General features: G+C 38.6%; 10 protein-coding genes and 1 long non-coding RNA gene across 16 annotated transcripts; 5 read left to right on the top strand and 6 right to left on the bottom strand.

Moving 5' to 3' along the window:
- Nucleotides 1-1,584: 1,584 nt before the first annotated feature.
- Coq3 (ubiquinone biosynthesis protein COQ3, mitochondrial) lies at nucleotides 1,585-3,118 on the bottom strand. The gene is made up of 5 exons (XM_066287137.1): nucleotides 2,839-3,118; nucleotides 2,554-2,783; nucleotides 2,054-2,251; nucleotides 1,787-1,999; nucleotides 1,585-1,737 (listed from the first exon to the last, which is right to left on the bottom strand). The coding sequence occupies exons 1-5, from the start codon at nucleotides 2,889-2,891 to the stop codon at nucleotides 1,625-1,627; spliced, it is 807 nt and encodes a 268-aa protein (XP_066143234.1). The 5' UTR covers nucleotides 2,892-3,118; the 3' UTR covers nucleotides 1,585-1,624.
- Nucleotides 3,119-3,177: 59 nt separating this feature from the next.
- On the top strand, nucleotides 3,178-4,528 carry peo (pendolino). The gene is made up of 6 exons (XM_066287135.1): nucleotides 3,178-3,386; nucleotides 3,449-3,600; nucleotides 3,655-3,719; nucleotides 3,774-3,874; nucleotides 3,923-4,113; nucleotides 4,166-4,528. The coding sequence occupies exons 1-6, from the start codon at nucleotides 3,351-3,353 to the stop codon at nucleotides 4,443-4,445; spliced, it is 825 nt and encodes a 274-aa protein (XP_066143232.1). The 5' UTR covers nucleotides 3,178-3,350; the 3' UTR covers nucleotides 4,446-4,528.
- Nucleotides 4,512-5,486, bottom strand: LOC136341813 (UPF0598 protein CG30010). The gene is made up of 2 exons (XM_066287138.1): nucleotides 5,079-5,486; nucleotides 4,512-5,027 (listed from the first exon to the last, which is right to left on the bottom strand). Exons 1-2 carry the CDS (start codon nucleotides 5,217-5,219, stop codon nucleotides 4,521-4,523), a joined length of 648 nt encoding a protein of 215 aa, XP_066143235.1. The 5' UTR covers nucleotides 5,220-5,486; the 3' UTR covers nucleotides 4,512-4,520.
- A 108-nt stretch (nucleotides 5,487-5,594) lies between these two features.
- Atu (Another transcription unit) lies at nucleotides 5,595-8,031 on the top strand. Its single transcript, XM_066287134.1, has 7 exons — nucleotides 5,595-5,796; nucleotides 5,863-6,602; nucleotides 6,655-7,050; nucleotides 7,105-7,277; nucleotides 7,330-7,545; nucleotides 7,601-7,790; nucleotides 7,839-8,031. Exons 1-7 carry the CDS (start codon nucleotides 5,684-5,686, stop codon nucleotides 7,958-7,960), a joined length of 1,950 nt encoding a protein of 649 aa, XP_066143231.1. The 5' UTR covers nucleotides 5,595-5,683; the 3' UTR covers nucleotides 7,961-8,031.
- A 469-nt stretch (nucleotides 8,032-8,500) lies between these two features.
- On the bottom strand, nucleotides 8,501-11,672 carry Nopp140 (nucleolar and coiled-body phosphoprotein 1). 2 transcript variants are annotated; one of them, XM_066287772.1, is made up of 6 exons: nucleotides 11,488-11,672; nucleotides 11,059-11,355; nucleotides 9,785-10,789; nucleotides 9,627-9,716; nucleotides 9,472-9,552; nucleotides 8,501-8,712 (listed from the first exon to the last, which is right to left on the bottom strand). In XM_066287772.1, the coding sequence occupies exons 1-6, from the start codon at nucleotides 11,584-11,586 to the stop codon at nucleotides 8,560-8,562; spliced, it is 1,725 nt and encodes a 574-aa protein (XP_066143869.1). In that variant the 5' UTR covers nucleotides 11,587-11,672; the 3' UTR covers nucleotides 8,501-8,559. The 2 variants fall into 2 exon arrangements, with proteins under 2 accessions (XP_066143869.1, XP_066143868.1); XM_066287771.1 differs by lacking the exon at nucleotides 9,472-9,552 and adding an exon at nucleotides 8,768-9,195 and having other exon boundaries at nucleotides 11,488-11,671.
- Nucleotides 11,673-11,861: 189 nt separating this feature from the next.
- LOC136342206 (ubiquitin-conjugating enzyme E2 J2-like) lies at nucleotides 11,862-12,972 on the top strand. Its single transcript, XM_066287774.1, has 4 exons — nucleotides 11,862-12,142; nucleotides 12,193-12,427; nucleotides 12,474-12,611; nucleotides 12,667-12,972. Exons 1-4 carry the CDS (start codon nucleotides 12,012-12,014, stop codon nucleotides 12,850-12,852), a joined length of 690 nt encoding a protein of 229 aa, XP_066143871.1. The 5' UTR covers nucleotides 11,862-12,011; the 3' UTR covers nucleotides 12,853-12,972.
- A 66-nt stretch (nucleotides 12,973-13,038) lies between these two features.
- On the bottom strand, nucleotides 13,039-13,884 carry RpL35A (ribosomal protein L35A). The gene is made up of 3 exons (XM_066287775.1): nucleotides 13,737-13,884; nucleotides 13,162-13,562; nucleotides 13,039-13,106 (listed from the first exon to the last, which is right to left on the bottom strand). The coding sequence occupies exons 2-3, from the start codon at nucleotides 13,558-13,560 to the stop codon at nucleotides 13,083-13,085; spliced, it is 423 nt and encodes a 140-aa protein (XP_066143872.1). The 5' UTR covers nucleotides 13,561-13,562; nucleotides 13,737-13,884; the 3' UTR covers nucleotides 13,039-13,082.
- Nucleotides 13,885-13,930: 46 nt separating this feature from the next.
- On the top strand, nucleotides 13,931-16,051 carry Got1 (Glutamate oxaloacetate transaminase 1). Its single transcript, XM_066287773.1, has 7 exons — nucleotides 13,931-14,186; nucleotides 14,243-14,424; nucleotides 14,478-14,586; nucleotides 14,890-15,258; nucleotides 15,315-15,480; nucleotides 15,538-15,680; nucleotides 15,732-16,051. Exons 1-7 carry the CDS (start codon nucleotides 14,078-14,080, stop codon nucleotides 15,878-15,880), a joined length of 1,227 nt encoding a protein of 408 aa, XP_066143870.1. The 5' UTR covers nucleotides 13,931-14,077; the 3' UTR covers nucleotides 15,881-16,051.
- Nucleotides 16,052-16,175: 124 nt separating this feature from the next.
- On the top strand, nucleotides 16,176-21,585 carry Srrm1 (Serine-arginine repetitive matrix 1). Of its 4 annotated transcripts, XM_066287768.1 has the most exons (10): nucleotides 16,176-16,461; nucleotides 17,040-17,135; nucleotides 18,083-18,172; nucleotides 18,226-18,348; nucleotides 18,402-18,572; nucleotides 18,643-18,992; nucleotides 19,043-19,276; nucleotides 19,392-19,775; nucleotides 19,840-20,094; nucleotides 20,155-21,585. In XM_066287768.1, the coding sequence occupies exons 2-10, from the start codon at nucleotides 17,121-17,123 to the stop codon at nucleotides 21,434-21,436; spliced, it is 2,904 nt and encodes a 967-aa protein (XP_066143865.1). In that variant the 5' UTR covers nucleotides 16,176-16,461; nucleotides 17,040-17,120; the 3' UTR covers nucleotides 21,437-21,585. The 4 variants fall into 4 exon arrangements, with proteins under 4 accessions (XP_066143865.1, XP_066143864.1, XP_066143867.1 ...); XM_066287767.1 differs by lacking the exon at nucleotides 17,040-17,135; XM_066287770.1 differs by lacking the exons at nucleotides 18,226-18,348; nucleotides 18,402-18,572.
- Nucleotides 16,488-17,120, bottom strand: LOC136342208 (uncharacterized). 2 transcript variants are annotated; one of them, XR_010732612.1, is made up of 3 exons: nucleotides 16,846-17,120; nucleotides 16,639-16,786; nucleotides 16,488-16,584 (listed from the first exon to the last, which is right to left on the bottom strand). It is a non-coding gene; the product is annotated as an uncharacterized lncRNA (long non-coding RNA). The 2 variants fall into 2 exon arrangements; XR_010732613.1 differs by having other exon boundaries at nucleotides 16,488-16,576.
- A 334-nt stretch (nucleotides 21,586-21,919) lies between the features above and the next one.
- eIF4A (eukaryotic translation initiation factor 4A) lies at nucleotides 21,920-25,311 on the bottom strand. Its single transcript, XM_066287162.1, has 6 exons — nucleotides 25,113-25,311; nucleotides 24,403-24,560; nucleotides 23,452-23,781; nucleotides 22,919-23,301; nucleotides 22,640-22,863; nucleotides 21,920-22,580 (listed from the first exon to the last, which is right to left on the bottom strand). The coding sequence occupies exons 1-6, from the start codon at nucleotides 25,130-25,132 to the stop codon at nucleotides 22,436-22,438; spliced, it is 1,260 nt and encodes a 419-aa protein (XP_066143259.1). The 5' UTR covers nucleotides 25,133-25,311; the 3' UTR covers nucleotides 21,920-22,435.
- Nucleotides 25,312-25,571: the final 260 nt, after the last annotated feature.

Below are 25,571 nucleotides of genomic sequence, written 5' to 3'. Positions count from 1 at the left end.
TTTATCATTTACCTGGTGTCTGAATTAATCTTCTGAGGCGCGCATTACATTAAATTACTTTATTCGACGTTTACAGCTCAAAATGCTTTCAAAGCAAATTTAGTTCAACCCTCTTTCTACGGCCAAGGAAGAGCTGGCATGAGCCCAGTTCCACATCATCGAAATTAAAACGCAATTTTCAATACAAATATTTACATACATCGATTTTCACACTTGAACCGAGGGTATTACTCAGTAAAGTGTTGACTTCAAACTTAAAAAGTAAATCATGAAGGGCGTAAAAGAAGCTGAGAAACGAAAAAGGAAAGTAATAAATCCTTACGCGAGTTCATCGTTTCTGGCAACGATTCAGTTTGAGCAAGTTTTTCTGTTATTATATCCGCTTCATACAGTAAGAAAAATAATATAAACAATGGGTTTCTTGAAAACTTGGCGAAAAAAATCCACCCAATATTGGGGCAATTTCCATTTAAGTCGAAAGCCTTAAAATCTAATTCAGTAATTCGTCTAATTTTACTCGTCTACGAAGAATATAATCTGGAAAAATCAATTTATTCGACTAAAAAATTAAAGGTCATAAAGGGGTGCAAAGAAATGACAATTTGTTGGAATCCTCTTGGTGGTCCTGTTTGCTGTCGTAATAGAGGTACATCTACCTCTATTACGACTTGTGTAATACTTATTAGTAAAGAACCAGTTAATAAGTGTCTGAAAGGAAATACTACATACCTTTTAACGTTATTCCCCTAAATTTCACAATTATTAAAATAAAAAATTATCTAAATTGCAATTTAAATATGGCGTTATACGTCCACCTTGGCGGCTCAGCAATCAAAACTATCCTAGGAACCACACCAATCGTGTGCGACAAGCTCGTACATTTCTTTCTCTGTTTAACACGCAAAGCAGCGTGAGAATGAGAAGGGTTGTTCAAGATTAATGCGTTCTGCTTCCGACCAATGAAATAATCGCAATTATCCTCACAGTCATTGGGCGGGCTCTCGGCGAATATTTGAAATTGTTTGCCGCCTTAAATCGTTAATTATGCAATTTTAAGAGGTGCTTAACAAGAAAAGACCTCAACAACAGGCAAAAACAAAAATATAAACTGTTTAACGCGTATATACACCATCGACACAAATTATAGAATTATTAGGTTTGTCGATTGGTATGTTGCACGTCACGTGGCTGCAGCATTAGTAATATGATATTTGGTCACGTGAACCCTCCCATATAGCCACAATTAACGGAGAAAACTATTAAATTATTGCTGATGGACAGTGGAAGGGTAATGGAAGTTGATCATCCATATGAATTGTTTCTAGAGAATAAAGGGGCCCTTATGCCCTTACGCAACAAAGAAGGACACGACAAGCAATTCGAGGGCTATTGCTGAGAAGGTATGTGTTAACTATTAGCAGATATAACTAATTTGGATAGGGAAACTTGCAAGCTTATTTAAATAATGAGATGAAGCAAATGTGGCTCTACAGCTTGACTTTGATGATATCAATGATTTCTGCAACGTGACGAAAATTGCGAAAAAACTGTCAACGACCAGAATTGAACAAATAAAAGAACAACTTTAATCAAACAACAACAAATCCTTTATTAAAAAACTCCATTACCTCTTTACAGCATGTAAGCAGTAGTTCACTGAAGTATTTGAACACCAATTCCATTCATTCGTCAAAATATTATAAAACATTCCATGGATTAGTTTGGTTTCGAAATTGCCTGTTACATAAGTGTGCCAAAATGAATTAATTCAATACAGATTACTTACGATCTTCAATGATTCTCTGCAATTTGTGTGGTTGAATAAATTTATGAAACTGATGAGTGCCTTTAGGCACCAGGTCAATCACATCTTCAACCACAAAAATGCCCAGAAAATTTGCTAATAAAGTTTTGCTCATTGTGGTAATAAACATAGAACCTGAAGGCTTCAAACAGTCAGAGCATGCAGAAATAAATTTCTCTTTCTCTGTTACATGTTCTGTAATTTTCATTCTTTTAAAACCAAATATATGAGTCAATAATGGTCTCTTGCCTATAATTTCTGATGCAGTTATAACATCATACTTTAAACTATTTTCTTTGGAATGGTCTTCTACAGAAGTATAAAAATAAGCAACATCAAGATTATTATCTTTAGCATGCTGTTTTGCCACATCAATAATGGCAGAGTTTGCATCTATACCAGTGACTTGAGCTCCTATTCGTGACAAATGTGCTGACAGAATACCGCCTGTGAGAGGATAATGTTGCATTGTGAAGTACATATGAAAGGATGAACTAATAAAGAATTGAAAACCATAGGAGACATAAATGGAAAGAGTGAGGGGAATATTTCTTACAAAAAAAGCAATTTTAAAGTTCCAAACTCTTAATAGACAAAAACTGATAAACCAAGCACTAAAAGAGCCTTAATGGAAAATCAGCACTGAGGAAAGGACATTGTAAACCTGCCTGGTTTTTTTTTACATGAAAACGTTCTAACTCAACTTTTTATATTCTGGAATATTCCGCCTTCAATTAGTAAATACTTACCACCACAACCAATATCTAATAAACGCAAGCCCTTCAATGGCAATGCAGTGTTGATATTCTCTTGGGCAACTGCTCCCTCATTTATAAGACCATCTCTTATAAATGGAACTCTAATCCTATTTAAGGCGTGCAAACCTTTCATGGGACCAAACTCGTCCCACCATTGGTGGGTGAACTTTTCGAATTGTTTAATTTCTAAGGAATCTACTGTACTTGTTGCAGAATGCAATCTAAAGTATGGAAACATTACTTTCCAAGATGTAGTTTTTGCGTGGAAATATTTACCTGCTTTGAAAGGGGATGGACGCGAGAGCCCTTTTAAAACTGTGGATTATCATGGTTTAAGAATAGAACAGAGTTTATTGCGTTTTGGTTAAAGAAACCATTTAATAACAAAGATATTTCCTCACTATCGCAAAATTTTAACGAATATAACCTCAAAATTTGGTTATTTAAAATAATTGTCGGATCGTTATATAGTATCATTCTATTTCACTCATTTCTACGCTATATGAAGCCATGAAGTGCGACAACAGTATGATCTTCATACGGTAACTTACATATGTCCTGCTGTTTAACCTGTCATCTCCAACAGATTTAACGTCAACAATTCAACAAATTTCTCTTATTAATAATTAATAAATATCGATTAAGATGGCATAATTTATGAGTAATATTAATGTGAGCTGAACGATAATTCGACATCCCGCGTTATCTAGCGATAGCAATAAGCAAACAGTTAATGATTATGTTTTACACGGATTCTGGCAATACGTTTTTAGTTTTATTTTTCCACTATGTTCTCCCCTTCACAAGTAAAAAAGGAGCCAAAGGTAACACCACTTTCACTTAAACCACCAAGAATTGCCACTTTAACGTACCGTTTAATATACAGATTGAAGGATCATCACTTACAAGACAAGAGTCCTTGAGGAAGGTCTTACCACCCCCTGAAATTGACCGAAACAACTTATTTGGTAGACAGAATGAGGACCTCAATAAGATTTACAAGAGTTATAGACAGGAATATGTAATATTGGCCGAATAGTAAGTTTCTAAAATGTATCATTTATGTACCCTGTAGATGTGTAATTATTACAGCAAAATGATCCAGACTGAAGATATACAAGGCATTTACGTGATTCCGTCCAGAGAAAATCCTTTAGGTATTGGAACTTAAAGTGGTAACTAAATCATGTTATACATAAATCTTTTTTTAGTTTGGTTTGGTGTTATATTTGCCAGAAATGGGCCTTACAAAGATGGAGTTTTCAGGTTTAATATTCTGTTAGATGAAAACTTTCCTGACTCTGAACATCCAGTAAGTCAATTTTAAATGTCTGGCCAAACAAACAATTTTTTTTTTTAGAAAGTAATATTCCAATCAAAACTAATCCACCCTGCAATAAACCCAGAAACAAGGGAACTAAATCTACAAGTTGCCTTTCCAACATGGAATAAAAATGAACACCTATGGCAGGTCTTAAAATACATACAATGGATATTTTTAAATGTGGAAAATAGCACCAGCCATGCAGTCAATAAAGAAGCCAGTGATTTGTAGGTTTGAAATCCCCCAAGTTTAAAAATATAATTAGAGTTATTTTTCTAGGCTGCTGAATAACAAGGAAGTTTTCACTGCCCAAGTTCAGCAATTTATCCAACAGAACAAAGAGCACCTGCATGAGGCTCCACCCACTGAAGATAAGCATTACATATTTTTTGATCAATTCAATCCAGACTTGCACAAAAAAGAAAAAATGCTTGCATTTATGCAACAAACAGAAGGAAAAGGAAAAAATGGATATTCCTGGGTGCTGCCTGGTCTATACAAGCCTTTGGAAAGACCTGAAACACCACCCTTGGATAATGGAACTAAAGAGAGTACTTAGGTTATTATTTGTTTATAGTTGTGCAATATTTGAAATTTTAACTCTGTTATTAATTGCAATATAAAATAATTTTTCCTAAATAATTTCTTTATTTTCTCTTCTGCCCAAATTGAGGGCTTCATAAAACCACTTACTATCTAACTTCAAAGTCTCTCCCATAAATTGAAACTCAGTGGGAGGATTCTCCTCTCCTTGACCAAATGTGAAGTGACTGCTAAACTCTATGGCAAGCTTAGATCTCACTAATCCAATCGAACCAGCTCGTTCTTGAGCTGGGTGATATACTCGCCCAGTCTCGGGTTTCATAAACACTTTATGAGGCTCAAAAGGCACTGTCAACAGCTCCCCTGCATGGTTGTGTGCAAGCAGATATTTATCAGACTGTTTTATAATGTGGGTAAATACAATTGGGCAGTCGTCACACCTCACAAAATTTCTTTCTTTGCCACATATAGACAGATAGGGAAATTCTGGATACCGGTCTGTGGTGTTTAAACGCAGTTGGTTAAAGAAGAAGCGAAGGAATTTCTTTTCTTTGAAACACGAAGTGAAGTTTTTCATTCTAGAGTCATCTAGAAACAGCTACTGCACTCAATATTGCGTGAATCACACAGTTAAACAACTGGTACCTACCATTCCTTGGTGATCAATAAAATAAAAGTACTCTCGAACTTTGGGTTTAGGTTCCTGGCCTTGGATATAAGATATGTTCCGGACTAACTGGGTTTGGTTTATATGGAGCCTGAAAACGGGCTTCGCAAACCTGAGGATCATAATTATTAGCTGTTAGTTCAAGTTAGTTCAGGTTCGGATTTATTTGATATATACGGCCTTTGGACTACTTGAGCAACACTATTTATCGTTAGATAAATAGGAATTTTTAAACAGCATTTTTAAGAGTACATGGTGGGACTGTATTTTCTTTTAGAACAAAATGACAAAATTTTGTATTAATGCCTTTTATAATTATATTCTGTAATTTTTTAAAATTAAACGAAAGTCCTTGACCTTGAAAACCGAATACCTATTGAGATCTGTACACTTCTTCATCTCTTTCTTGATCATGCTTAATAAAAAAGACAAAATGATACGTCAATTAATTTTAATGTGTATAACGCGCCTGTGCATTTGCAGTGATAAAAGTAAATAGTAAATTTAACCAAAATTTGAGGCTAAGGCTAGGGTTAGCGGATGTGTTTCTTTAAATTGTAAAGAAAAAATTTTAAAACAATTTAATAATGTCCGAAAGTGGCTCTGATAATGAGTCGAATAGAAGCGAAAGTCCTCTCCCTAAAGCTTCCCCACAGGAGGCCAGATTGCGCTCCAATACCCCAGACTCTAGGAAATCTAGGCAAGTCTCCTTTACTATTTTTTTTCTAAGTATAGCTCATTTTGCCTTTAATTTCATTCCAAATAGATCTAGGTCTAGGTCGGCAGCATCTAGGAGTAGATCCAGGTCTAGTCATTCAAGATCCCACTCTAAAAGTCGCTCTAGATCTCGCTCTAAATCTAAAAGCCGTTCTCAATCTCACTCGAAATCCAAGAGCCGTTCCAGATCTCGATCCAAATCTAAAAGCCGATCTAGGTCTCACTCAAAGTCTAAAAGCCGCTCCAGGTCTCACTCTAAATCCAAAAGTCGGTCACGGTCTCATTCAAAATCTAAGAGCCGCTCCAGATCTCATTCTAAAAGTCCCTCAATATCTAAATCGAACAGCGTAGATCGATCGAGATCACCCTCTAAGGAGAGGTCCAAATCCAGGTCAAAATCGAGATCCAGATCCAAAAGTGCGGGAGACTCAAAATTCAGAAGTCGGTCAAGATCTAGAGAATCAAATAGAATGGAAAAATCGAAGTCGCGAAGTAGATCAAAGTCTAAAAGCCTTGAACGGTCAAGATCGCCTTCGAGAGAAAGATCAAAGTCTAGATTGAAGTCAAAAAGTCACTCAAGAAGTAGATCAAGAAGCAGGTCACACTCCCATTCACATGTAAGGAGTAAAAGTCGATCAAGGTCAAATAGCCCAAATTTGGAGATAGATGAACCTGGATCCCCTAATAGTGATAAGGAAAAGAATAGTGCTAATGAAGACAAGGTTAAAAAGAAGCCTGGATTGATTGATTCTGATAGTGAAGACGAGTTTGAAACGGCAGAGGATAAAGGTAAGGGAATTTTCGTCATAATTCAGCAAAGATTCAATATTTGTTTCACCAGGCATAAGTGCGGCCGCAATTTTTGGAGATGACGCTGACGACATAAGCGATGACAGCGATGCTGAAAAGGCAAAGTCTGAAACTGAGGTACCATTGAGACGTAGTCGTAGCAGAAGTGGTTCACGCAGTCGCAGCAGGAGCCCTGAAAAACGCCTCTCTGGGGATGAGGACGAAGACGTTAGACGAGTAGGAGACGATATTGAGGAGGAGAAGGAAAACGAGCCAGAGCCAATTCCAGAAACTAGAATTGATGTGGAAGTACCCAAAATCAACTACGATTTGGGAAGGGACTTGAACTTTGTTAAATTACCCAATTTCTTATCTGTAGAAACCAGGCCATTTGATCCAGAATCTTATGAAGACGAAATTGATGAAGAAGAAACTTTGGACGAGGAGGGTAAGTGAATATATATGTGATTGACATTTTTCTAGTGATTTTATGTGCGATCAGGTCGAGCCAGGCTGAAATTGAAAGTTGAGAATACTATAAGGTGGCGAGATGTTCTGGATAAAGAGGGTAACATAAAAAAAGAATCAAACGCCCGTTTTGTACGTTGGTCAGACGGGTCTTATAGCCTTCACTTAGGATCTGAAATTTTCGACGTCTATAGACAACCCCTACAGGTTTTTTAATATAATTGTTTGCGAATTCTCAAAGATTATTGACAAATTCTAGGGCGATCACAATCACATGTTTATCCGTCAAGGAACTGGTCTCCAAGGTCAAGCAGTTTTTCGCACAAAACTCAGCTTCAGACCACACTCAACAGAGAGTTTCACTCACAGAAAAATGACTTTGTCTCTAGCCGATAGATCACAAAAAACTTCAGGAATCAAGATTCTCTCTCAAGTGGGCGTGGACCCTGACAACGATCGTGCGGAAAGGCTTAAGGTTTGTAGGTTTAAATTTTGTACTTAGAAGTTGAAATTTTGATGATCATTTTCAGAAAGAAGAGGAAAAGCTGCGCAGGCAAAACGTGAGACCAAAGACCACACGCAGAAAAAGCGATGGGGCGTCTCGTGCTCATACGGCTAGAGACTCGTTTAGGGAGGAGGAAGGCAGTGATGACGAAGGGGTCATTTCAATTAGTGCTATTAAAAACAAATATAAAGGAGCAGCCGCAGCTGCAGCTAAAGGTGAGTCAAAAATTTGTTGGAATACTGCTAATTAATCTTTGATTTCAGCTCCCATATATTCATCAGATGAAGACGATTCGGATTTAGAGACGAGAAAAGGAAGGAAAGGTGATAGGGCGACGGCTGCACTAAAGGACTCAGATGAGGACAGTGAGGGGGTCAGCGAGTGATTAAATATATATTTAAAAATTTTTGTCTAAGAGAAATTCATAGGGTTTTTGTAATATAGGCAGTTATTAAAACTAAAGTGGTTTTATTATACCATACAACACAGAAAATACTTCAGATATCGTTCAGGCTCACTGGGAACGCCTCTTCCTATACCTGAACTGCTATAACTAGTTATCGCCAGTTGTAGGATATATATTGAAGACTTAAAAATTCACAAGTGTTATGGTATTAAAGTTAATGATAAAATGACGTGCAAACTGTCAGAGACATTTAGAAATGAAACACTGACGACCGAGGTTACTACTACCACCGGGAATTCCCCTTTTAGTCTGGGATATCCTTAAGAACTCAAATGGGAAGGGAAAAAAATGGGCAGTGGAGTAGCAATAAATTAGTTTGTTTTCTCTTTCTTTTATTAATAAATGACCATTTATTAACTATGGAGAATGTTGGCAATATTTTCTCGACAAATACAATGACAAAAATACACATAACGACAAAATAATGAATTAATTTTTGATCCAATCTTTAATCAAAAATAGTAAATAATAAGTTCTTTATTCAAAAATATGAAGTTAGTCATACAGGTTGACAAAATCTAATCAAATTTAATGGAATTTACAGTCATGTCTATGGCGCCGCCCCTGTAAGATCCTCGCTTCTTCTTAGTTTTCTCGTGTCTGAAGGACTTGCCACGGGTGTGTTTCAGGTCCGCATTTGCCCTCTCACCCCAAGAACCTCGAGCATTAAACTGAAAAAAATATTAATTAAACACCCCTCTCAACCTTTTTGTCTTGAATACTCACATTAACTTACAAACAATAACGTATAATAAACATGAAGTTTAATCATCAAACTTTATTTTCTTGTTTTCCGGCTGTGTCTGCTGACCGCCTCCGAAACTGTCTCTTTTATTGAAGTTACCGTTTCCGTTAAAACCTCTGCCGCCTCTGCTGTTACCACCGAAAGATTTTCTAAAGCCGCCTTGCTCTTCACCTTGATTGAACCCACCGCGACCCCCAAAACTTTTCCTCTCGCCCCCACGACCACCTCGGAAACCACCCCTGAAGCCCCCTTCGTTATCGCCTTGATTGAATCCGCCGCGGCCACGGAAGCTATTTCTATCACCGCCTCGGCCCCTGAAACCCCCACGACCGCGGTTGTTGCCGAACGACTGGCGATCGTTTTTGAAACCGCCCCTGAAACCCCCTCTGCCACCCCGACCGAACGAATTCTAATTGATTTCAATTATGTTAAGAGACAGTTGAGGAGTCCCGAAGAAATATGAAAGAAAGAGAAATATTGTATTAGTACAATAGGTAAGCTATCACGTAAGAAACTATAAATATGTCTCAAATTGCGTTACGGTAACGTGCAAACCTCAATCAATATGTCAAATTTAATGAAAAGAGAATTGGAGGGCTCATAGATTTCTTCAAGAAACTTGACGATATTAGACCACACGTGTGCCTACCCATTGTACCGAACAAAGTCGGAGTTTGCACGTTACCTTAGCATCAAATGAGTTGTCTTTCAATCTAGGATCGACCTGGATCTCCTCCTCTTTCACCCTACGGAAAGGGGTATTTCCCTGCAGAAATTATGTTTCAAGATAATTTTCAAGGAACATAAAATCACTTAAATATGGAAAATTGAGGGACTTACATTGTTTCCATTGCTGCGATTGTGGAAATCATTATTCTTGGTATTAAAGTCGAAGCTATTATTAGCTCCTCTTCGTTCAAATGATTGGTTCTAAAAGAGTGTAAAGCAAATATTAATTAGTTTTAAAAAATGTTGTAATCCCAAAATCCACTACTCACATTTTTAGTTGCTGGAGTTGACTCTGCTACAGGTTTCTCCTCTTCTTCCTCACTGTCTTCACTCTTCTTATTTGCTTTCCCATTCACAACAGCTTTCTTAGGTGCGTCTTCCTCATCCTCCTCACTAGAATCAGAAGAACTCTCCTTCTTCTTTGTTGGCTTAACAGGAGCTTTCTTAGCTACCTCTTCCTCATCACTAGAATCTTCTTCAGAGCTTTCTGCTTTCTTACTTGGTTTTTGCACTGTAGGAGCCTTTTTTGTTGGTAGTTCTTCTTCAGAACTATCATCAGAACTTTCTTGTTTCTTCACAAACTTAATAGGAGTTGGTTGTTGCTTTGCAACATTTGGGGCTGATTTTGGAGCCTCCTCCTCTTCTGAGCTGGAATCTTCTGAACTACTAGCAGGTTTCTTCACTTTTGGTGCAGCTGGTTTTTCTTGTGGTTTCTTTTGTGGCTTTTCCTCCTCTGAATCTGACTCCTCTGAACTACTTTCTTTCTTTTGTGGATTGATTTGAACAGCAGGCTTCTTCTGTTGTACTGTTTGTAGTTTTTTCTGGGGCACTTCTTCCTCTGAACTGGAGTCGTCTGAGCTTTCAGATTTTGATTTTGTAACTGGTTTTTTTTGTTGCACCATTGGAGTTTTTTTCTGAGGGGCTACTTCTTCATCAGAACTATCTTCAGAGTCTGAGCTTGTTTGAGCTTTTTTCTGAGGTGCAGCAATAGATTTCTTGCTTTGTTGTGCTGCAGGTGGTGTTTTCTTTTGAGGTACTGTTTCCTCTTCACTACTACTTTCTTCAGAGCTGCTTTCCTTGTTTTGCATTTTTGGTTGAACTTTTACTGGGATTTGTTTAACGGGAGCAGCTATGTTCGGTTTTTTGGCTGGAGGGGCTTCTTCTTCTGAAGAGTCATCAGAACTGCTTGGTTTTCTTTTGTTGGTAATAACTTGAGGTTTTGCCCCTGGTTTAAGAGGAACTTTTGATGCAGAAGCTTCATCTTCAGATGATTCCTATATATGAGATTGACAGTGAAAGATCAATGACATATAGCAATAAAATCGATTCACAAGACATAAACAGTAATATTGAGTGTAAACCTTTTTAGGTCACTGATCAAAGCCTTAAATATATCATTCACTTAACGAAACTTTAAAAGTTCTTTATCACACATCTACCAGTTAGTGGCTAAAATTGTATCATGCCAAAAATTACAACAAACAGTGCCTTAAACCTAACCTCATTAATCCAAATTCTACAAAACATTTACATGTGAAGTTACCTCTGAACTTGACTCTTGCTTCTTGACAACTGGTTTTTTCTGTTGATTAACTTGATTAACTGCCGGTTTCTTAGCCTTCTTTAAACTTTCATCATCAGAACTATCTTCTGAGGAACTTTTAGCTTTCCGTTTAGACGGCTGGATATTTTTGGTGAGCACTTTTTTCGGAGGTTCTTCCTCTGAAGATTCTTCACTGTCACTCTCTTTTGCAGGTTGAAATTGTTTGGCTCTAGGGTCAGTTTTTTGAAAGGCTGTGATTATGTTTGCTAAAGATGGTGCTTCTTTAGGTAGCTTTTGCTGCATAAAAGTATGACTTTAATTGAAGTAGAAGTATATTTAACGCGTAAGCATATAAAAGAAAATATCGGCATTAGTAGGTTCGAGCATGGAAAACACGTGTTATGGGTCTTATTATAAGCGTGTACTTACGACATTATATTTTTTTCTGTACGTTTCTGCAAGAGCTTTGTCTTCCGACAATAAATGGCCGAACACTACTGAACGTATTAGCTGGGCGTTGGAGGTCATTTTGCCGCTTTCTGGGGCAAAATTCGTGAAAATGGGGCTCAACGGCCCGAAACGCGCAGCAGTGGAAAGTAAAAAGAAAGTGAGGTTAAATGTATGTGAATACTTTTGCTAGCGGTAGGTAGGTAGCGCTTGTTTCAATCCACCCCTGCTACACTTTTCTTGCCTTCAGGCAGGATAAGTAACTCTATCACGTGATATAGACTAAGCACCTTACACCAAGAGAACGTGATCATCAAGGCTTCCTTGAATCACGATTAAGAATGGAACTTTAACGTCAGCAGTCACTAACTGTGTCAATGTGGTAATCAATGAAAGAAAAATATTTTTAGTTTTTCTTGTAAATAATTTATTATTATTAAAAATATTGTACAATTTTGAGCGAGTTATGGAAAAACCTTTCATAACTTAATAAACTGTTCCCCATCATGTCACGCAAATACCTGAGCAGCATCACGAGAGGTGCCACTTCCCGTCTCAGACAGGATTATTTACGTCTCAAAAGGGACCCCATACCTTACATCACTGCCGAACCTTTGTCCTCCGATATCCTAGAATGGTAAGTACTCCTCGAAGTTTAAGAATAACTTTACTTCTATACTTTTACAGGCACTATGTGGTAAAAGGTCCAGAAAATACACCTTATGAAGGAGGCTACTATCACGGAAAACTGGTTTTTCCTGGGGACTTTCCATTTAAACCTCCCGCAATTTACATGATAACGCCTAATGGAAGGTTTAAGACAAATAGGAAACTCTGTTTAAGTATTTCAGACTTTCACCCAGATACTTGGAATCCTGCTTGGAGTGTTTCCACTATCCTGACAGGGTTATTAAGTTTCATGGTAAGCAATTATAATAGCCTAACCATCTTATAATAATATGTTTCAGCTTGAAAAAAGTCCTACTTTGGGAAGCATTGACACTTCAGATTTTGATAAGCGGCAATTTGCCTATAGATCACTTGAATTTAATTTAAAAAATAATGTTTTTTGTGAACTGTTCCCAGATGATGTAGAAAAAATAACGGTAATATTCAATGTGGTTAGTATAATGGAAGTTTGAAGATAAACTTTTATTTTAGGAGGAGCTTGAAAGGCGTAATAAAACTGAAAAGTTCATGACTGAGGGAAGCAGCACCAGCATCAGTGCCCCAGTTTCAAACCTCCAATCATGTCTTACAAATTTATGTATGATAATTGGTTTTGCTGCATTTGCCTTTACCGTAAAGTATGTTATGAAAACCACAATATCTGAAACTGAAGAGTGATACTTGAAATTATTGTTGATTTTAAAATTATATGCATTTAAATAGGTTATTTTTACAATGTATCATTTCAGTATTTTAGGTTTAAATCCACAGTCAAACAAATAAACACTATGATTAGAAGACCCTTAGGTTTTTAATTTATAATAAATGCACTTTACCAGGTGTATAGAAATAAAACTTCAGATCAAATTTTTCATCTTTTTTTAATTAATAAACTTACATGAATAAAATTATATCCTGGAAGGGTACAACATCTGAAAAAGACAAAACTATTGGAAATCTATAGGTACAAAGGATTTAAGAACTTACAATTCTTATACGATGTCCCATGGCCTTAGCAGGCAGATTTCTTGCAAACTTAGCCCGAACAGCTCCACTGGTACCATGAGGTCTTGTAACTTTACCCCAGATTGCCCTCACTTTGGACTTTTGCGATTTTGGCTTACCAGGAATGCAAGTCTTATTCTTGGCTTTATACACGTATACACACTTTTTGCCCACATAGAACCAACTGTCTGGTTTTGAGCTAGTACCTTCAACCTTCAACAAAGCAGTGTTTTCATGTTGATTGCGAAGTCCTCGTTTGTATCCCGTGAAAATCGCTTTGGCATATAGCCGTCCGTGCCTTTTACGAGGTCTCCTGGGGTTAGTCTTTTTGCTGGGATCTTTAGCGGCGGACTTTTCAGGTTTTGTTTTGGTTTCCGCCATGACTGAAATGTAAAAAGGGAAATATTAATCGGCGATCATCAGTCTAAGAATTCGTGTTTTTGGGATGGATGCTTTTTCAAGAAGGACAGAAAAGAGTACCACATCTGTTTGTAGCATTCTTTTTGATGGTTTTTTAAGGTTTTGTGGTAAATAAACGATAACAAACGTAGACTTACTTCGAAGAGTTTCTTTAGGCTCCTAACCTAAAAATAAAGAGAACTGGCAGAGGCGGTGATTTGATGTAGCTGTCAAAAGGAGATTCTTAAGTGCTTTTAAAATAATAAGAGTAACCTTCGAATCAGACGGAGTACTTAGAATTGTGTCTCGTCCAAATCCCCTATAAAATTCAAAGGTCAAATAAGTTATCCTCTTGAGATTGTTATTAACATTGCAAACTCATTGAAAAATTAAGTAATTTCAAACTTTATGATATTTGTGACTAACAGTGGTCGTGAAACCTTCGTATTGTATTGTTGAAACATCAGTCGTATATTTCAACAAAAATCAAAGCTTAAAAATGTCTTGGTTTAACTCAGTGGAATTGGGCCCCCCTATCGAAGTTTTCCAGCTTACCAAGCAGTTCCTTGAAGATGATTTCCCTCAAAAAGTTAACTTGGGTGTGGGAGGTAAGATTCTATTCTCTCAAAACCATATTTGTTCACATAAATCATTTGTCATGCAGCCTATCGAACTGATGAGGGTAAGCCCTGGGTTCTCCCAGTTGTGCGGGCAGCAGAAAAGGTATTAGCTAACGATGAAACCTTAAACAAAGAATATCTGCCTGTTTTGGGATTGGATGTATTCAGCTCCTTATCCAGTAAAATGTTATTGGGTGTGGAAAATCCAGCAATTGCTGAAAATCGAGTAAGCCTTATATAAAAATAATTATATATCATGTATAAGGGCTTTTATTGCAGGCATTTGGGGTTCAAACATTATCTGGAACTGGAGCCTTGAGAGTTGGTGCTGAATTCTTGGCCAAAAAATTAGGGAAGACTATTTTCTACTTTTCTAAACCTACTTGGGGTAAGTGGCTTATTGTAAATATTATTCAAATGTTTCTATATAAACTTTAAATAATAATGTACTCTGCAAATATTTTGAATGTAATAGGACATGTGGCAATGATAATAACTAAGCAATCTGTACTTATCTTTTGGGAGATTTAATACCCACATTCTAAATATAATCCAGGCCTGTTTACTTATAAAAATTTGTGTGGGTTGTGCAGCTTCAATTCTTACTATTTTTAACTAATTACATTTGAAATTTTATGATGTTTTTGATGTAAAAATGAAAATTTCAAAGATTTGCTTTCACTCTTTCCAGAAAATCACAGACTTCTATTCCTGAATGCTGGTTTCAAAGAGGCACGCGAATACCGTTATTGGCATGAGGAAAAACGAGGTCTGGATCTCGAGGGTTTCTTGGAAGATCTGCGTAACGCCCCAGAAGGAGCTGTTGTCATTCTTCATGCCTGCGCGCACAATCCTACAGGTTGCGATCCAACTGAGGAACAATGGGGTGAAATTGCCAAGGTCATAAAAGAAAAAAAACTTTTCCCCTTCTTTGATTCGGCCTACCAAGGCTTTGCCTCTGGTGATTTGGACAAGGATGCATGGGCAGTACGGTACTTTGTCAATCAAGGCTTTGAAATCTTCTGTGCACAGTCCTATGCAAAGAATTTTGGATTGTATAGTAAGAATTTTTCACTGTTGGTTGGCTGATTTATCAGTTTTTCTTCTGTAAAACAGATGAACGTACTGGAAATTTAACTGTGGTCTCTAATAACTTGGCCAATGTAGCCCCCTTGAAGTCTCAGCTTACTCTCATCATAAGAGGAATGTACTCTAACCCCCCCAGTCATGGGGCGAGGATTGTTGCCCATGTGCTCAACAATAAGGAGCTTTTTGATCAATGGTACTCCAAATTATTTTGCCCTTTTCTACATTAATTTACTTCTAATAAATATTTTAGGCGAGAAAACATTAAAACAATGTCCTCAAGAATAATCCAGATGCGCAAACGCTTGAGAGAAGAACTAGAATCGCTGGGAACTCCAGGAAGTTGGAACCATATTACTGACCAAATAGGCATGTTTTCCTACACAGGATTAAATGGTACTTTTTTGCTTAAACGATCTCTGAAGAATCTTAAATTATTTATTGCAGAGGCTCAGTCGTTGTTGATGGTTCAGAAATTCCACGTCTACATGCTGAAGTCAGGGCGCATTAGCATGTGCGGTATTACCCCCAATAATGTAAATTACGTGGCCAAGTCGATCTTCGAAACATTGACAACTTTGCCTGCAAAGTATTGAGTGAAATTTAGCAGCAACTGCTTCAATGCGGAGTATATTAGAAGCGAAAGGACTAATACAATACGAGATTTTTCCATTGCAGATAAAAAGAATGGGTAATGTGTAGCGGTTCTGTTTAAGTTGTGTAAATAGTGAATAGAGTTCATTGAATAAAAATGTTGTTGTTAGCTTTTTTTGTGTTTAGTAGTGGAAGGTTGTTTTGATTTTTTTTCTCTACGTTATATACATTCTTCACTTCTAATGCCATTATTAGTCTTTGACAAGTGACAACTCGAAATTAGTTTTTTTGGAATTTCAAAATGGCCGTCAAATGATGATGCGCCGGTCGTTGTAAAATAATCGCATGGATTGGAAGTGTTTTCTTATGAATTTCTTCGTAATTCTTGATTTAAATCCACTCCGAAACGCTCATCGCTGTTATTAAGTGGTTCCTCGACATTACCCAGTAGTATTTCAGACATAATTATCAAGTTTATTACCGGCTAAAGTTTAGTGGTCACAGACCTGTGCCTCCCAGTAAATTCCACCCTAAGCAACAATTTCTTTTTGCCCTTTAGGATTCCTGCATGATTATGTACACGGTAAGTAATAGCTGCAATTTGTTAGTTTTTGACGACTATATTGGCTTCTATTCAGGATAAGTTATTGAACCATATACATAGTTATAATTATTCCAGCTTCCAACAGGTCCTCGAGCTATAAATCTATACCATGCATCATTCATATTAAGGAACTGTTTCACACTGTAAAATTATTACCTACAAACAATATTAAAGGGCCTCTTTGGTACTCCCTTTTTAAATATGTATGAGAGCAGAAATGGTGCTTTAGTATGATTCTGATTAATTCAAAATATATGGGATAGCTTTTGCAATGTTGATGTCACAATAATTTAAAACAAAAATCCTTAAAAAAACCACAGATGTGAATTAATTTGCCTTTTTAAAATCATTTCTGAGACTTACAAAGCTTAAATGTGTAGTCTCAACGCTATCAAATCTAATAGACCTCAGCCATGTAATGAAAGGTTTAAGCCCTATTACCATATAATTAAATCTATAGAAAAAGCCTTCTTATTGGGTTAGAAGTCATTAGGTGCAAGGAAAACTTCATTACACCCTCCACCATCACAATTTACTAAAAGCCTCAATCTTCGTAGCTTGAGGAAACCTATGGACACTACTGCGCCATTTAGACACCAACATTAGTTTTCAAATATTGTAAGACATAGAGTCCAATTATGTCTTATTGGTCGGTAAGTTATTTTCTGTTTTTATTTTTTTATGAGTCACAAGTGTGGTGTCTTGTGTAGAGGTGTCTGAAGAATGTACACCAAATAACCTTAAGTTTCGTTCTTTAAAACGGGCGCGTGAGTCGCCAATTCTCAGGTATGCTTATGGAATGACTGAGCTGGATATCAACAGATGGGGAAACATATTCAAACACCATTCATCTCTAACATTTGGTTAAAAGAGAATATTTAAACAAAAAAATGCAGGTTATGCTAATAATAAATCACTGCTAACTCAGTTTTCCATTATTTTAACTTACCCATAGTTCGTAATTATGGCCAGGAAAGCAAATGATAGACTCAACGTTATGCATCATAACCTGATTGGCTACTTACAGGCTGATAAGCAATGCATCACAACCCGAAGCAAAATGATTCATACAGGGCTTTATATACATTGTAATTTGGAATGGAAGAGGCAGGATGATTGACATACTGAAATGCATTGGATAACCTAATACGAATTCAGTAGATGTAAAACAAGGCGATGATGGCGATATAGTAGTCAAAACTGAAACTAAAATTTTGTGGTAGAGAAATTAACCCCCTTTTTCTTGCCAGATCCCATCCATTTCCATTTGGACACCTTTATATGGGACACCATGCTCGCAAGACAATTCAAATTTGATTAATTTTCACAGAAATCTCAGTGTCATTTTGTAGAAATATTGTTCCATTTAATTGGGTAAATGTGTTGCCTTCTTGTGAGAGATTTATAGCTCAGGCTAAAGTGGAATATATCCTGGTTATGGTGAAAAGATTTGCATCTTTACACGATCCAAATCAAGTGGACGCACTTTGTATTGTCACCCCTATACACATTCACAAAACTGTTTTAAATTGCTATTTATTACATTAGAATTATACTACTACTACAATCCTCTCGTAATCGATGACTTTCCTCTTTCCAGGGCACAACCACCGAGCAAGACAATCGCTTCAGCGATAAGGAGAAGAAGCTCCTTAAGCAAATGAAATTCAGCGATTGCTTGAGTCAAAGGGTAAGTTTGCCAGCTGGTTCTAAGAGCGTTTTGTTATTTCAAACAAACAATAGGTAGATATGTCCAAAATTAAGTTGGAAGTCATTAAGCCATGGATTCAGGACAAATTGACCCAGATATTAAAGATTGATGATGACGTTGTAGTCGATTTTGTCTATAACCAATTAGATGAGCGGGTAAGCCTGATTACAAGGGTGAAATTGTATGCTTTTTTATTTGTGCAATATAGTACCCAGATCCAAAAAAAATCCAAATAAATCTCACTGGTTTCCTGCACGGCAAGAACGCCCGGGAATTCATGGCGGAGCTTTGGGCTTTGCTGATAACAGCTCAGGAAAATCCTACAGGAATTCCCGACTGTTTAATCGACTTGAAGCGAGAGGAAATGGCCAAACAAAAGGTCAGTCAGAGAATCCTAGGCTTGATGAAAGTTTTACAGGAGAAAATACCTGGTTTTCTTTTATTTCCAGGAAAAAGAAGAAAAAGACCGCGAAATTCGGGAACGTGAAAAGTCACGGGAGAAAGAAACAACGCGGAAGTACCGAGAACGATCTCGGTCTCACTCCCGTCCCCGCCGCTCACGATCGAGATCGCGTCCACGTAAGCGTTCTTCCAGTAGAACCCGAACAAGCTTAAAACCAAGCAAAAAACGAAGCTCGAGCCGAGATCGCAAGTCAAGAAGTCGCGACCGGCGCTCCCGATCCAGAAGCAAGGACATGATAAGAAGCCGAGACAGGAAGTCCAGAAGCCGAACGCGGAAATCGAGAAGTCGAGATAGAAAGTCGCGCAGCAGGGACAGGAAGTCTGTGAGCGCATCCAGGTAGCTCATCAGTTATTTGTTTTGTCTTGGAAAATAATTTCATTCATCAGGAGTCGAGATCGACGATCGGCAAGCCGCGGAGCCAAGAAATCTCGAAGCAGGAGCATGAGAAGGAGCAGAAGTAGAAGTTTCAGGGCTGCCTCAAAAGAACGAGTCAAAAAGCAGCGTTCTAGGAGTCGATCTAAGTCGAGGTCAAGACCGAGATCTCCGAGAAACAAAGACGATCTTAAGAATAATGGAAGTGCGAGCCCCAAACCCGAAAACGGCAAACCAGATCCTGATGTGTGAGTATCATAACTATTTTAAAAATTGGCTTATCTTGTTATTTCATAAAACAGTTATGTTGCCAAATGTGTGTTGGTTTTGAAGAGCTAAGGATTGCTTATTTTGTTGTTACAGTGATACCTCTGGTCAACCCATCTCCAAACTTCAAGCCAAGCTAATGTCCTTAGCCGATAACAATCGTCCACGCCGCTCTAAGTCTCGATCTCGCTCCAAGTCCAAGTCGCGTTCCTCGTCGCCTGTTTCGGGCAAAGGAGGCAAGTCGCGGTCTCACTCGAAAGAGAAGCCACCGCGTTCCAGGTCCAGTTCGAGGGGATCAAAAGGTCGCGAGTTTGAGATCAGAAAGACCGAAAATAGCGTGCAAAAGAAGCGTCACTATCGCTCGAACAAGGAAAGCGGTTCAGACAGTGAGGGTGAGAGGAAGAGGCGCCGTTCGAGGTCGAGGAGACGTAGCGGCTCAAGAAGGAGGAGCGCAAGTAGAAAGAGGAGTCTGTCAAAGAGGTGAGGATTTTGGATAGTCACCCCATTATTTTGAAATAACGTGCAACTAATAATTGATTTACAGACGTAGTACGTCACGTCGACGCAGTCCCAGTGACCGTCGTAGACGTAGCCCTAGTAGAGGTCGTCGTAGTCCTTCTCGTCGCAGAAGTGTCTCTCGTAGACGCAGCCCACGCCCTAGAGGACGCAGTTACAGCCGCAGGCGCAGCCTGAGCAGACCTAGAAGAAGCAGATCTCGAAGACCTAGAAGAAGTAGAAGTCGGCGCAGCCCGATTAGGAGGCGAAGCCGAAGTTTGAGTAGGAGACGAAGCAGAGAAAGGTGAGTGAATTTTCATTGGTTTGACTGAGTTTACAATTCAATTATTGATTTGCTTTATAGAAGATTAAGGCGTAGCCGTAGTAGAAATCGCCCGTACAGACGTTCCCCTCCTCGTGAACCCGCTGCTCGACGAAGAAGTCGCTCTCGTTCTCGTAAACGATCTCCTGAGCGAACTAGTCTGCGTAGACGTTCTTCCAATAGAGATCGATCCAGAGATCGTCCGAAGAAGCCCAGTCCTAGCCCGGCTAAAAAGGATGAATCTGCTAGAAAGGCATGGGAAGACTCCAGAACTCGTAAACACAGCGGTGAGCTGACGAGAACAGTGGAAGATGAAAAAAAACGAGATAAATCCATCGGTCGAAAGGAAGACGAAGTGAGAAAGAAGAAAGCGGATAAGGAGCCTGATAAGCCGTCGGAAGAGACTGTTAGCAAGACAAAGGACAAGGAAAGGAAGAGGAGCTCTAGCCCACAGAAAAATTATCCTATTCCCCCTAACGGCCCTCCGAGGTATTCAAGAAGCTTGTCCAGAACACCTTCTCCATTTATAAAAGCGAAAGAATTCCCGCCGAAACCTGCGAAGCTTGATGAAGGTACCGAAGAGAAAGCAGTTGCCAAAAAACCATTGAAAGAAAAGGCAATTGAAGTTAAAAAACCCAAGAAAAAAGTCAAGAAATCCGAATCTGAAAGCTCAAATAGCGAGTCTGAAAGCGAAGACGAGAGCCGCAAAAAAGAAATAAAGAAGAAGAAGCGACGCAGCAAGAAACATCACGAAACTAGTTCTAGTGACAGCGAGAGCAATAGTGACGAAGCCAAGGTAAAAAAACACTCCAAGGGCAGAAAGAAGGAGGAGGATAAAAAACTAAGGCCGCCAAGCTCGGATTCCGAGGAAGAGGACAAAAAAGCTAAGAAAGAGAAACAACCAAAGAGGGGTAAAAAAGAAGATGAAAGCAGCGACAGTGACGCTCACAAAAAACCGATAAAACGTCGTAAAGACAGTTCTGAAGAAGAATCAGAAAAGACTTCGAAGAGCAAAAGGGTGCGCAAAGACTCTTCCTCCGAGAGTGAGGAAGACACGGGAAAGAAAAGGAGACACAAAAAACGTCCAAAATCTGAGAGCGAATCAGAGGACGAAGCGGAAACGAGGAAAAGAAAGAAGGATAAAAAGCACAAGAAAAAGAAGAAGCACTCGAAAAAGCATCGCAAACACAAGAAGAAGAAGCCGGGAAGCGACGACTCGGAGAGCGAGGCCGAAGTGGTGGTAGAAGATGAAAAAAAGCTGCGCGAAAGAGCACTCAAGTCAATGAAGAGGCAGAATTCCAGCGACAGAAGTAAATCGGATTGATTGTATCGAGTGTTCTGGTAATCAATACTTATTGAAGTGGGAAAGCTGATGATTGTTCAGTGTATACAAAAGTCAACGTTTTCAATTTTCGATAAGAAGTATGGTATAAGTACATTGTTTAGTGTCGTAAATATATTTGAAATAGATGAGCTTGTTTTTTTTGTCTTTAAGAGGTTCCGTATTAAAAATACACTAATCCAAAGCGTGTCCACGTCCGAATGTGGAATGATAGGAAAAATATCCTATGTTAATCGAAATTTGGTTGAAAAATAATTGGTTCATAACTCCATATGGCCGGATCATTTCACCATCGGAGGGTGAGGGCTTTGTATTTTCGGCCCTTAGGGTTCACTCGAAATATGTTTAGAGATCCATCAATTACCACCCACCGTAGAAAAACCTTTTGCCCGGAAGGTAGCCATAAATATGACTTAATTCCGTGCTTGGTGTGAACATTCAAAGGAACGAAAGCAAAAAATAACCTTATCTAAACGTGAGAGTGATGGTTTTTATTTAAATAATATGATACAAAATATTCAACATCTATTATCAAATATTGGAAACAGGTTTCCGTTTACACCTTCCCTTAGTCGGTTTTTAGAATGGTCATTTTAATAACCTATCCGAAAGCTGACCAATCTTTCTGGTGACAGATGAGGCCGAACGGGGAGCCCCAGAACCATCGCCCAGTTCCGGGTCCACCCATCCGAAACGGACGAAGAAATGAGAACGAAAAATACGCAGCTCCTGGCGAGTACTTCACTATGATTACGCATAAAATTAATAGAAAAAATATTATCGAATATAAAATACACTTAAAAACAGTTTTTACGCTTAGATTTAGAGAGGTCCCTTTAAATCTAACCGTAAAATCTCTCGCTGGCCCAAAGACACGATTTGGCGCTGAAAATAGGTCTCCGCGAATGTACTATCGCACACCAGATCAAACCCCGGGCGGGCGAATGCGCACTTTAAATGCTCCGTCTACCGCTTTTGCTTTTAAATTAAGTCGGCCACGTTCATCGGCATTTCGTCAATTTTCGTATTATAAAACTGCTCAATGTCGTGCAGCGTACGCTTGTCGTCCTCCGTCACGAAATTAATGGCGACTCCTTTACGACCGAAACGTCCACCTCGTCCAATCCTAAGCAAAAGAACGCTGTCAATCCACCACAAGAAACTATCAGCGATAAGTTTACTTACCTGTGAATGTAATTTTCTCTGTTTGAAGGTAAGTCGTAGTTAATAACTAAAGAAACCTGTTGTACGTCAATGCCTCGAGCTAGCAAATCGGTAGTGATCAGCACTCTCGATGAGCCAGTTCTGAATTGTCTCATAATGACATCACGCTCTTTTTGCTCCATATCTCCGTGCATCGCCGAAACCGTGAAGTCTCGTTTGTGCATATTTTCCGTCAACCAATCCACCTATTCATCAACAATCATTAAACTGGTCGCATACATATATTTTTAATTAGCTCACCTTACGCCTAGTATTACAGAAAATGACAGCCTGAGTGATCGATAATGTATCGTACAGATCACATAAGGTTTCCAATTTCCAGTCCTCCTTCTCCACATACACAAAGAACTGCTTGATACCCTCCAAGGTGAGTTCCTCCTTCTTGACCAGAATCCGAATGGGATTGCGCATGAACGACTTGGTAACGTCCAGCACGTCGGGAGGCATGGTGGCCGACAGCAAAATGACTTGCACGTCAGCGTTTAACGTTTTAAAGACATCGTGAATTTGGTCTTTAAAACCGCGGGACAACATTTCGTCAGCTTCGTCGAGGACGAACATTTTTATGTGGTGCGGCCGCAGAGCTCTGCGGGTTATCATGTCATAAACTCTGCCAGGGGTGCCTGAAAAGAAGGATATAGATTAGCCAGAAATATGTACTTTTAGTTGTAGAATACATGCAGGTAAAACAGACCTAAGTTGAACTGTATTGAATCATTGTATAACAGCCAAAGCGCCATTTTTGTCTGCGTTTGGTTATCAATGCCACTTACCGACAACCACGTGTGCACCAGCTTCCAACTTCCTCATATCTTCTCTAACATTGGTTCCTCCGATACAGGCGTGGCATTGGGCGTTCATGAAGTCACCTAGGGCAATCACCACCTTCTGAATCTGTTGGGCGAGTTCACGGGTCGGCGCCAGAATCAGCGCTTGGCACTCCCGCACCGCGGTGTCGATCTGTTGGAGAATGGATATGGAAAAGGTAGCGGTTTTCCCGGTACCTGATTGCGCCTGCGCAATTACGTCGTGGCCTTTAACGCAGGGGATTATGGCGCGCTGTTGAATCGCCGACGGTTTCTCAAAACCATAAGCATAGATCCCTAGCGAAAATACAAAAAAAATATTGAACAACTAGAACAAGTTTTAATGAAGCAATTACAAAGATATATTTATAAGAATTTTTTCCTGCAAAAGTCCCCCTTTTTTCTAAATTGCATGATTTATTTTAATTCAATGCAAAAATATAATTCATAATATTTGTGCTCAGATAGCATGGCAAGTTCCTTATAAGGGAGTTACTGTCATGCAATCAAGATATGGAGTTTTGAAAACGCCACATTGAAGTAACAGTGTGCATCAATGTTTCCTACTACCTGGTTGAAACACAAGTCCTTGATGCTTTGAAAAATACTTTAAGAACCTTCTTAATCATTGTACTTTTACTATATACAGAATATGTTCAGTTTTTTACCACCAGAAATATGGTGGCCCTATTTACAGTAAGCATTGAGTTCATAAATCTTAATCTTGGCTGATTCAGTACTGCCCTGTGAGAGATGTTAAGCAGAACTAACGCACCCTTTGAATTTCTCAGCAAAATGCATGGTTTGCAACCATATATTTACAATTTTATTTCTTTAATATTGGATGAAATTTAGATATTTCCCAGCCCATACAAAATTTCAATGAAAATTTCACAGTACAGAAAAGCGCAATGTTACCTCTAAGAAGTTCCTCCTTAAGGTTCATGTCATCAAAATTGTCAACAACTTCCTCCCAGTTTGATTCGATAACACCATCAGGGTCCATTCCTGGTGGGCCATCATAGGTGGGAGTTTCTTTTTCTGAAGAGGGGCCATTCTTATCCCATTCCTCACTCCTAAAAATCAGAAAATTTTATAATTGGTGATAATTAATTTCAAGTATTATTTAAGTATTATACAGCAAGATTTAGGTAGGTAATTCCAATAAGATCCTATTTATTCTTGATAAACACGTTTTTGATAGTAAAAGAGTAGTAGTTCTTCAGAAATTTGATAGTGAAACAATACAAAAAACGTGTATGGACAAAGCATGAATTACCCCGCGAATTCCTAACCACAAAAGGCCGAAATTGAATTATATAACTGAGAGATAAAACAATGCTTCTGGCGTCGAGTTTTCCAAAGCGTGCACTAAATAAACAAATGTAGAATCTATTTTTAGCTGTTTTTTCCCCATAAGCTGCCTAATACAACCCGAAATTAGTCCCGAACGGGGAGCATATTCACGCCATATTGGCATACGGCATCGACCATGCCGGACCGCCGGAAAATCGACGTTAATTGAAAGAACATACACTTTCACACTCGGGGAAACTTGCACGGAACCATCAGGCACTGATTTACCTCTTCCAAGCCGTATTTATTTAAAAATTTGAGCGTTTACTTGCCTTCGATCGTGTCCAGACATGATTCACTTTGCTATAACGCTAAAGAAAAGGGTCGTGGGTCGTTCTTGCTGCTGTCGAGTTGACGCACGAACCGAGATATTCCTACTCCAGTTGACAGCTGTTTGATGATTCTAAATAAATTTAAACAATGCTTTTCTGTTATGGAAACTGAGATATTTTTCAATTAAACTTGGCTTGAATTCAAGAGGGTGAGTTAATGTGTGAGTATATCCAACACGCTCGGAGGGTGGCGACGAAATGAGAGGGTTAATTAGTATTTTTCCATGCGGACTACCACTTCCGGGCACGCCCGGAAACTACCGACCTTCCCGCGCATGTTTAAAACCCCAACCTGTGGTGGAATTTTTCGTTAATTTTAAGTAATGAAGAATAGTGATGATATAGCAAATTAAAGTATTCGTGTCCTTTAAATTCCAATTCAGTGCTGAATGTGTAGAA

The sequence above is a fragment of the Euwallacea fornicatus genome, chromosome 11 (genome assembly GCF_040115645.1).
Source record: "Euwallacea fornicatus isolate EFF26 chromosome 11, ASM4011564v1, whole genome shotgun sequence".
In the NCBI taxonomy this organism is placed as follows: domain Eukaryota; kingdom Metazoa; phylum Arthropoda; class Insecta; order Coleoptera; family Curculionidae; genus Euwallacea; species Euwallacea fornicatus.
This window is presented reverse-complemented; position numbering and strand designations above follow the sequence as displayed.

What these genes read in the sequence shown, in the direction of transcription:
- Got1 (XM_066287773.1), top strand. Translation starts at nt 14,078, where the DNA reads ATGTCTTGGTTTAACTCAGTGGAATTGGGCCCCCCTATCGAAGTTTTC. An exon ending in CAGCAATTGCTGAAAATCGA is followed by an intron (nt 14,425 to 14,477) that starts GTAAGCCTTATA and finishes CTTTTATTGCAG; the next exon opens with GCATTTGGGGTTCAAACATT. An exon ending in TTCCTACACAGGATTAAATG is followed by an intron (nt 15,681 to 15,731) that starts GTACTTTTTTGC and finishes TATTTATTGCAG; the next exon opens with AGGCTCAGTCGTTGTTGATG.
- RpL35A (XM_066287775.1), bottom strand. Translation starts at nt 13,560, where the DNA reads ATGGCGGAAACCAAAACAAAACCTGAAAAGTCCGCCGCTAAAGATCCC. An exon ending in TGGGACATCGTATAAGAATT is followed by an intron (nt 13,107 to 13,161) that starts GTAAGTTCTTAA and finishes TGTCTTTTTCAG; the next exon opens with ATGTTGTACCCTTCCAGGAT.
- Atu (XM_066287134.1), top strand. Translation starts at nt 5,684, where the DNA reads ATGTCCGAAAGTGGCTCTGATAATGAGTCGAATAGAAGCGAAAGTCCT. An exon ending in AGAAACTTTGGACGAGGAGG is followed by an intron (nt 7,051 to 7,104) that starts GTAAGTGAATAT and finishes ATGTGCGATCAG; the next exon opens with GTCGAGCCAGGCTGAAATTG. An exon ending in TCTATAGACAACCCCTACAG is followed by an intron (nt 7,278 to 7,329) that starts GTTTTTTAATAT and finishes GACAAATTCTAG; the next exon opens with GGCGATCACAATCACATGTT.
- Srrm1 (XM_066287767.1), top strand. An exon ending in AGGAAATGGCCAAACAAAAG is followed by an intron (nt 18,573 to 18,642) that starts GTCAGTCAGAGA and finishes TTTTATTTCCAG; the next exon opens with GAAAAAGAAGAAAAAGACCG. An exon ending in AAGTCTGTGAGCGCATCCAG is followed by an intron (nt 18,993 to 19,042) that starts GTAGCTCATCAG and finishes TTCATTCATCAG; the next exon opens with GAGTCGAGATCGACGATCGG.
- LOC136341813 (XM_066287138.1), bottom strand. Translation starts at nt 5,219, where the DNA reads ATGATCCTCAGGTTTGCGAAGCCCGTTTTCAGGCTCCATATAAACCAA. An exon ending in TTATTGATCACCAAGGAATG is followed by an intron (nt 5,028 to 5,078) that starts GTAGGTACCAGT and finishes TGAGTGCAGTAG; the next exon opens with CTGTTTCTAGATGACTCTAG.
- eIF4A (XM_066287162.1), bottom strand. Translation starts at nt 25,132, where the DNA reads ATGTCTGGACACGATCGAAG. An exon ending in ATGTCTGGACACGATCGAAG is followed by an intron (nt 24,561 to 25,112) that starts GCAAGTAAACGC and finishes TCTGATTTTTAG; the next exon opens with GAGTGAGGAATGGGATAAGA. An exon ending in TAAGGAGGAACTTCTTAGAG is followed by an intron (nt 23,782 to 24,402) that starts GTAACATTGCGC and finishes TATTTTCGCTAG; the next exon opens with GGATCTATGCTTATGGTTTT.
- LOC136342206 (XM_066287774.1), top strand. Translation starts at nt 12,012, where the DNA reads ATGTCACGCAAATACCTGAGCAGCATCACGAGAGGTGCCACTTCCCGT. An exon ending in TCCTCCGATATCCTAGAATG is followed by an intron (nt 12,143 to 12,192) that starts GTAAGTACTCCT and finishes ATACTTTTACAG; the next exon opens with GCACTATGTGGTAAAAGGTC. An exon ending in CAGGGTTATTAAGTTTCATG is followed by an intron (nt 12,428 to 12,473) that starts GTAAGCAATTAT and finishes AATATGTTTCAG; the next exon opens with CTTGAAAAAAGTCCTACTTT.
- peo (XM_066287135.1), top strand. Translation starts at nt 3,351, where the DNA reads ATGTTCTCCCCTTCACAAGTAAAAAAGGAGCCAAAG. An exon ending in TATGTAATATTGGCCGAATA is followed by an intron (nt 3,601 to 3,654) that starts GTAAGTTTCTAA and finishes TAATTATTACAG; the next exon opens with CAAAATGATCCAGACTGAAG. An exon ending in GTCCAGAGAAAATCCTTTAG is followed by an intron (nt 3,720 to 3,773) that starts GTATTGGAACTT and finishes ATCTTTTTTTAG; the next exon opens with TTTGGTTTGGTGTTATATTT.
- Coq3 (XM_066287137.1), bottom strand. Translation starts at nt 2,891, where the DNA reads ATGATAATCCACAGTTTTAAAAGGGCTCTCGCGTCCATCCCCTTTCAA. An exon ending in AACTGCATCAGAAATTATAG is followed by an intron (nt 2,000 to 2,053) that starts GCAAGAGACCAT and finishes TGAAAATTACAG; the next exon opens with AACATGTAACAGAGAAAGAG. An exon ending in GCAGAGAATCATTGAAGATC is followed by an intron (nt 1,738 to 1,786) that starts GTAAGTAATCTG and finishes CTTATGTAACAG; the next exon opens with GCAATTTCGAAACCAAACTA.
- Nopp140 (XM_066287771.1), bottom strand. Translation starts at nt 11,586, where the DNA reads ATGACCTCCAACGCCCAGCTAATACGTTCAGTAGTGTTCGGCCATTTA. An exon ending in AGCAAGAGTCAAGTTCAGAG is followed by an intron (nt 10,790 to 11,058) that starts GTAACTTCACAT and finishes TCTCATATATAG; the next exon opens with GAATCATCTGAAGATGAAGC. An exon ending in ATCGCAGCAATGGAAACAAT is followed by an intron (nt 9,196 to 9,626) that starts GTAAGTCCCTCA and finishes GAAATCAATTAG; the next exon opens with AATTCGTTCGGTCGGGGTGG.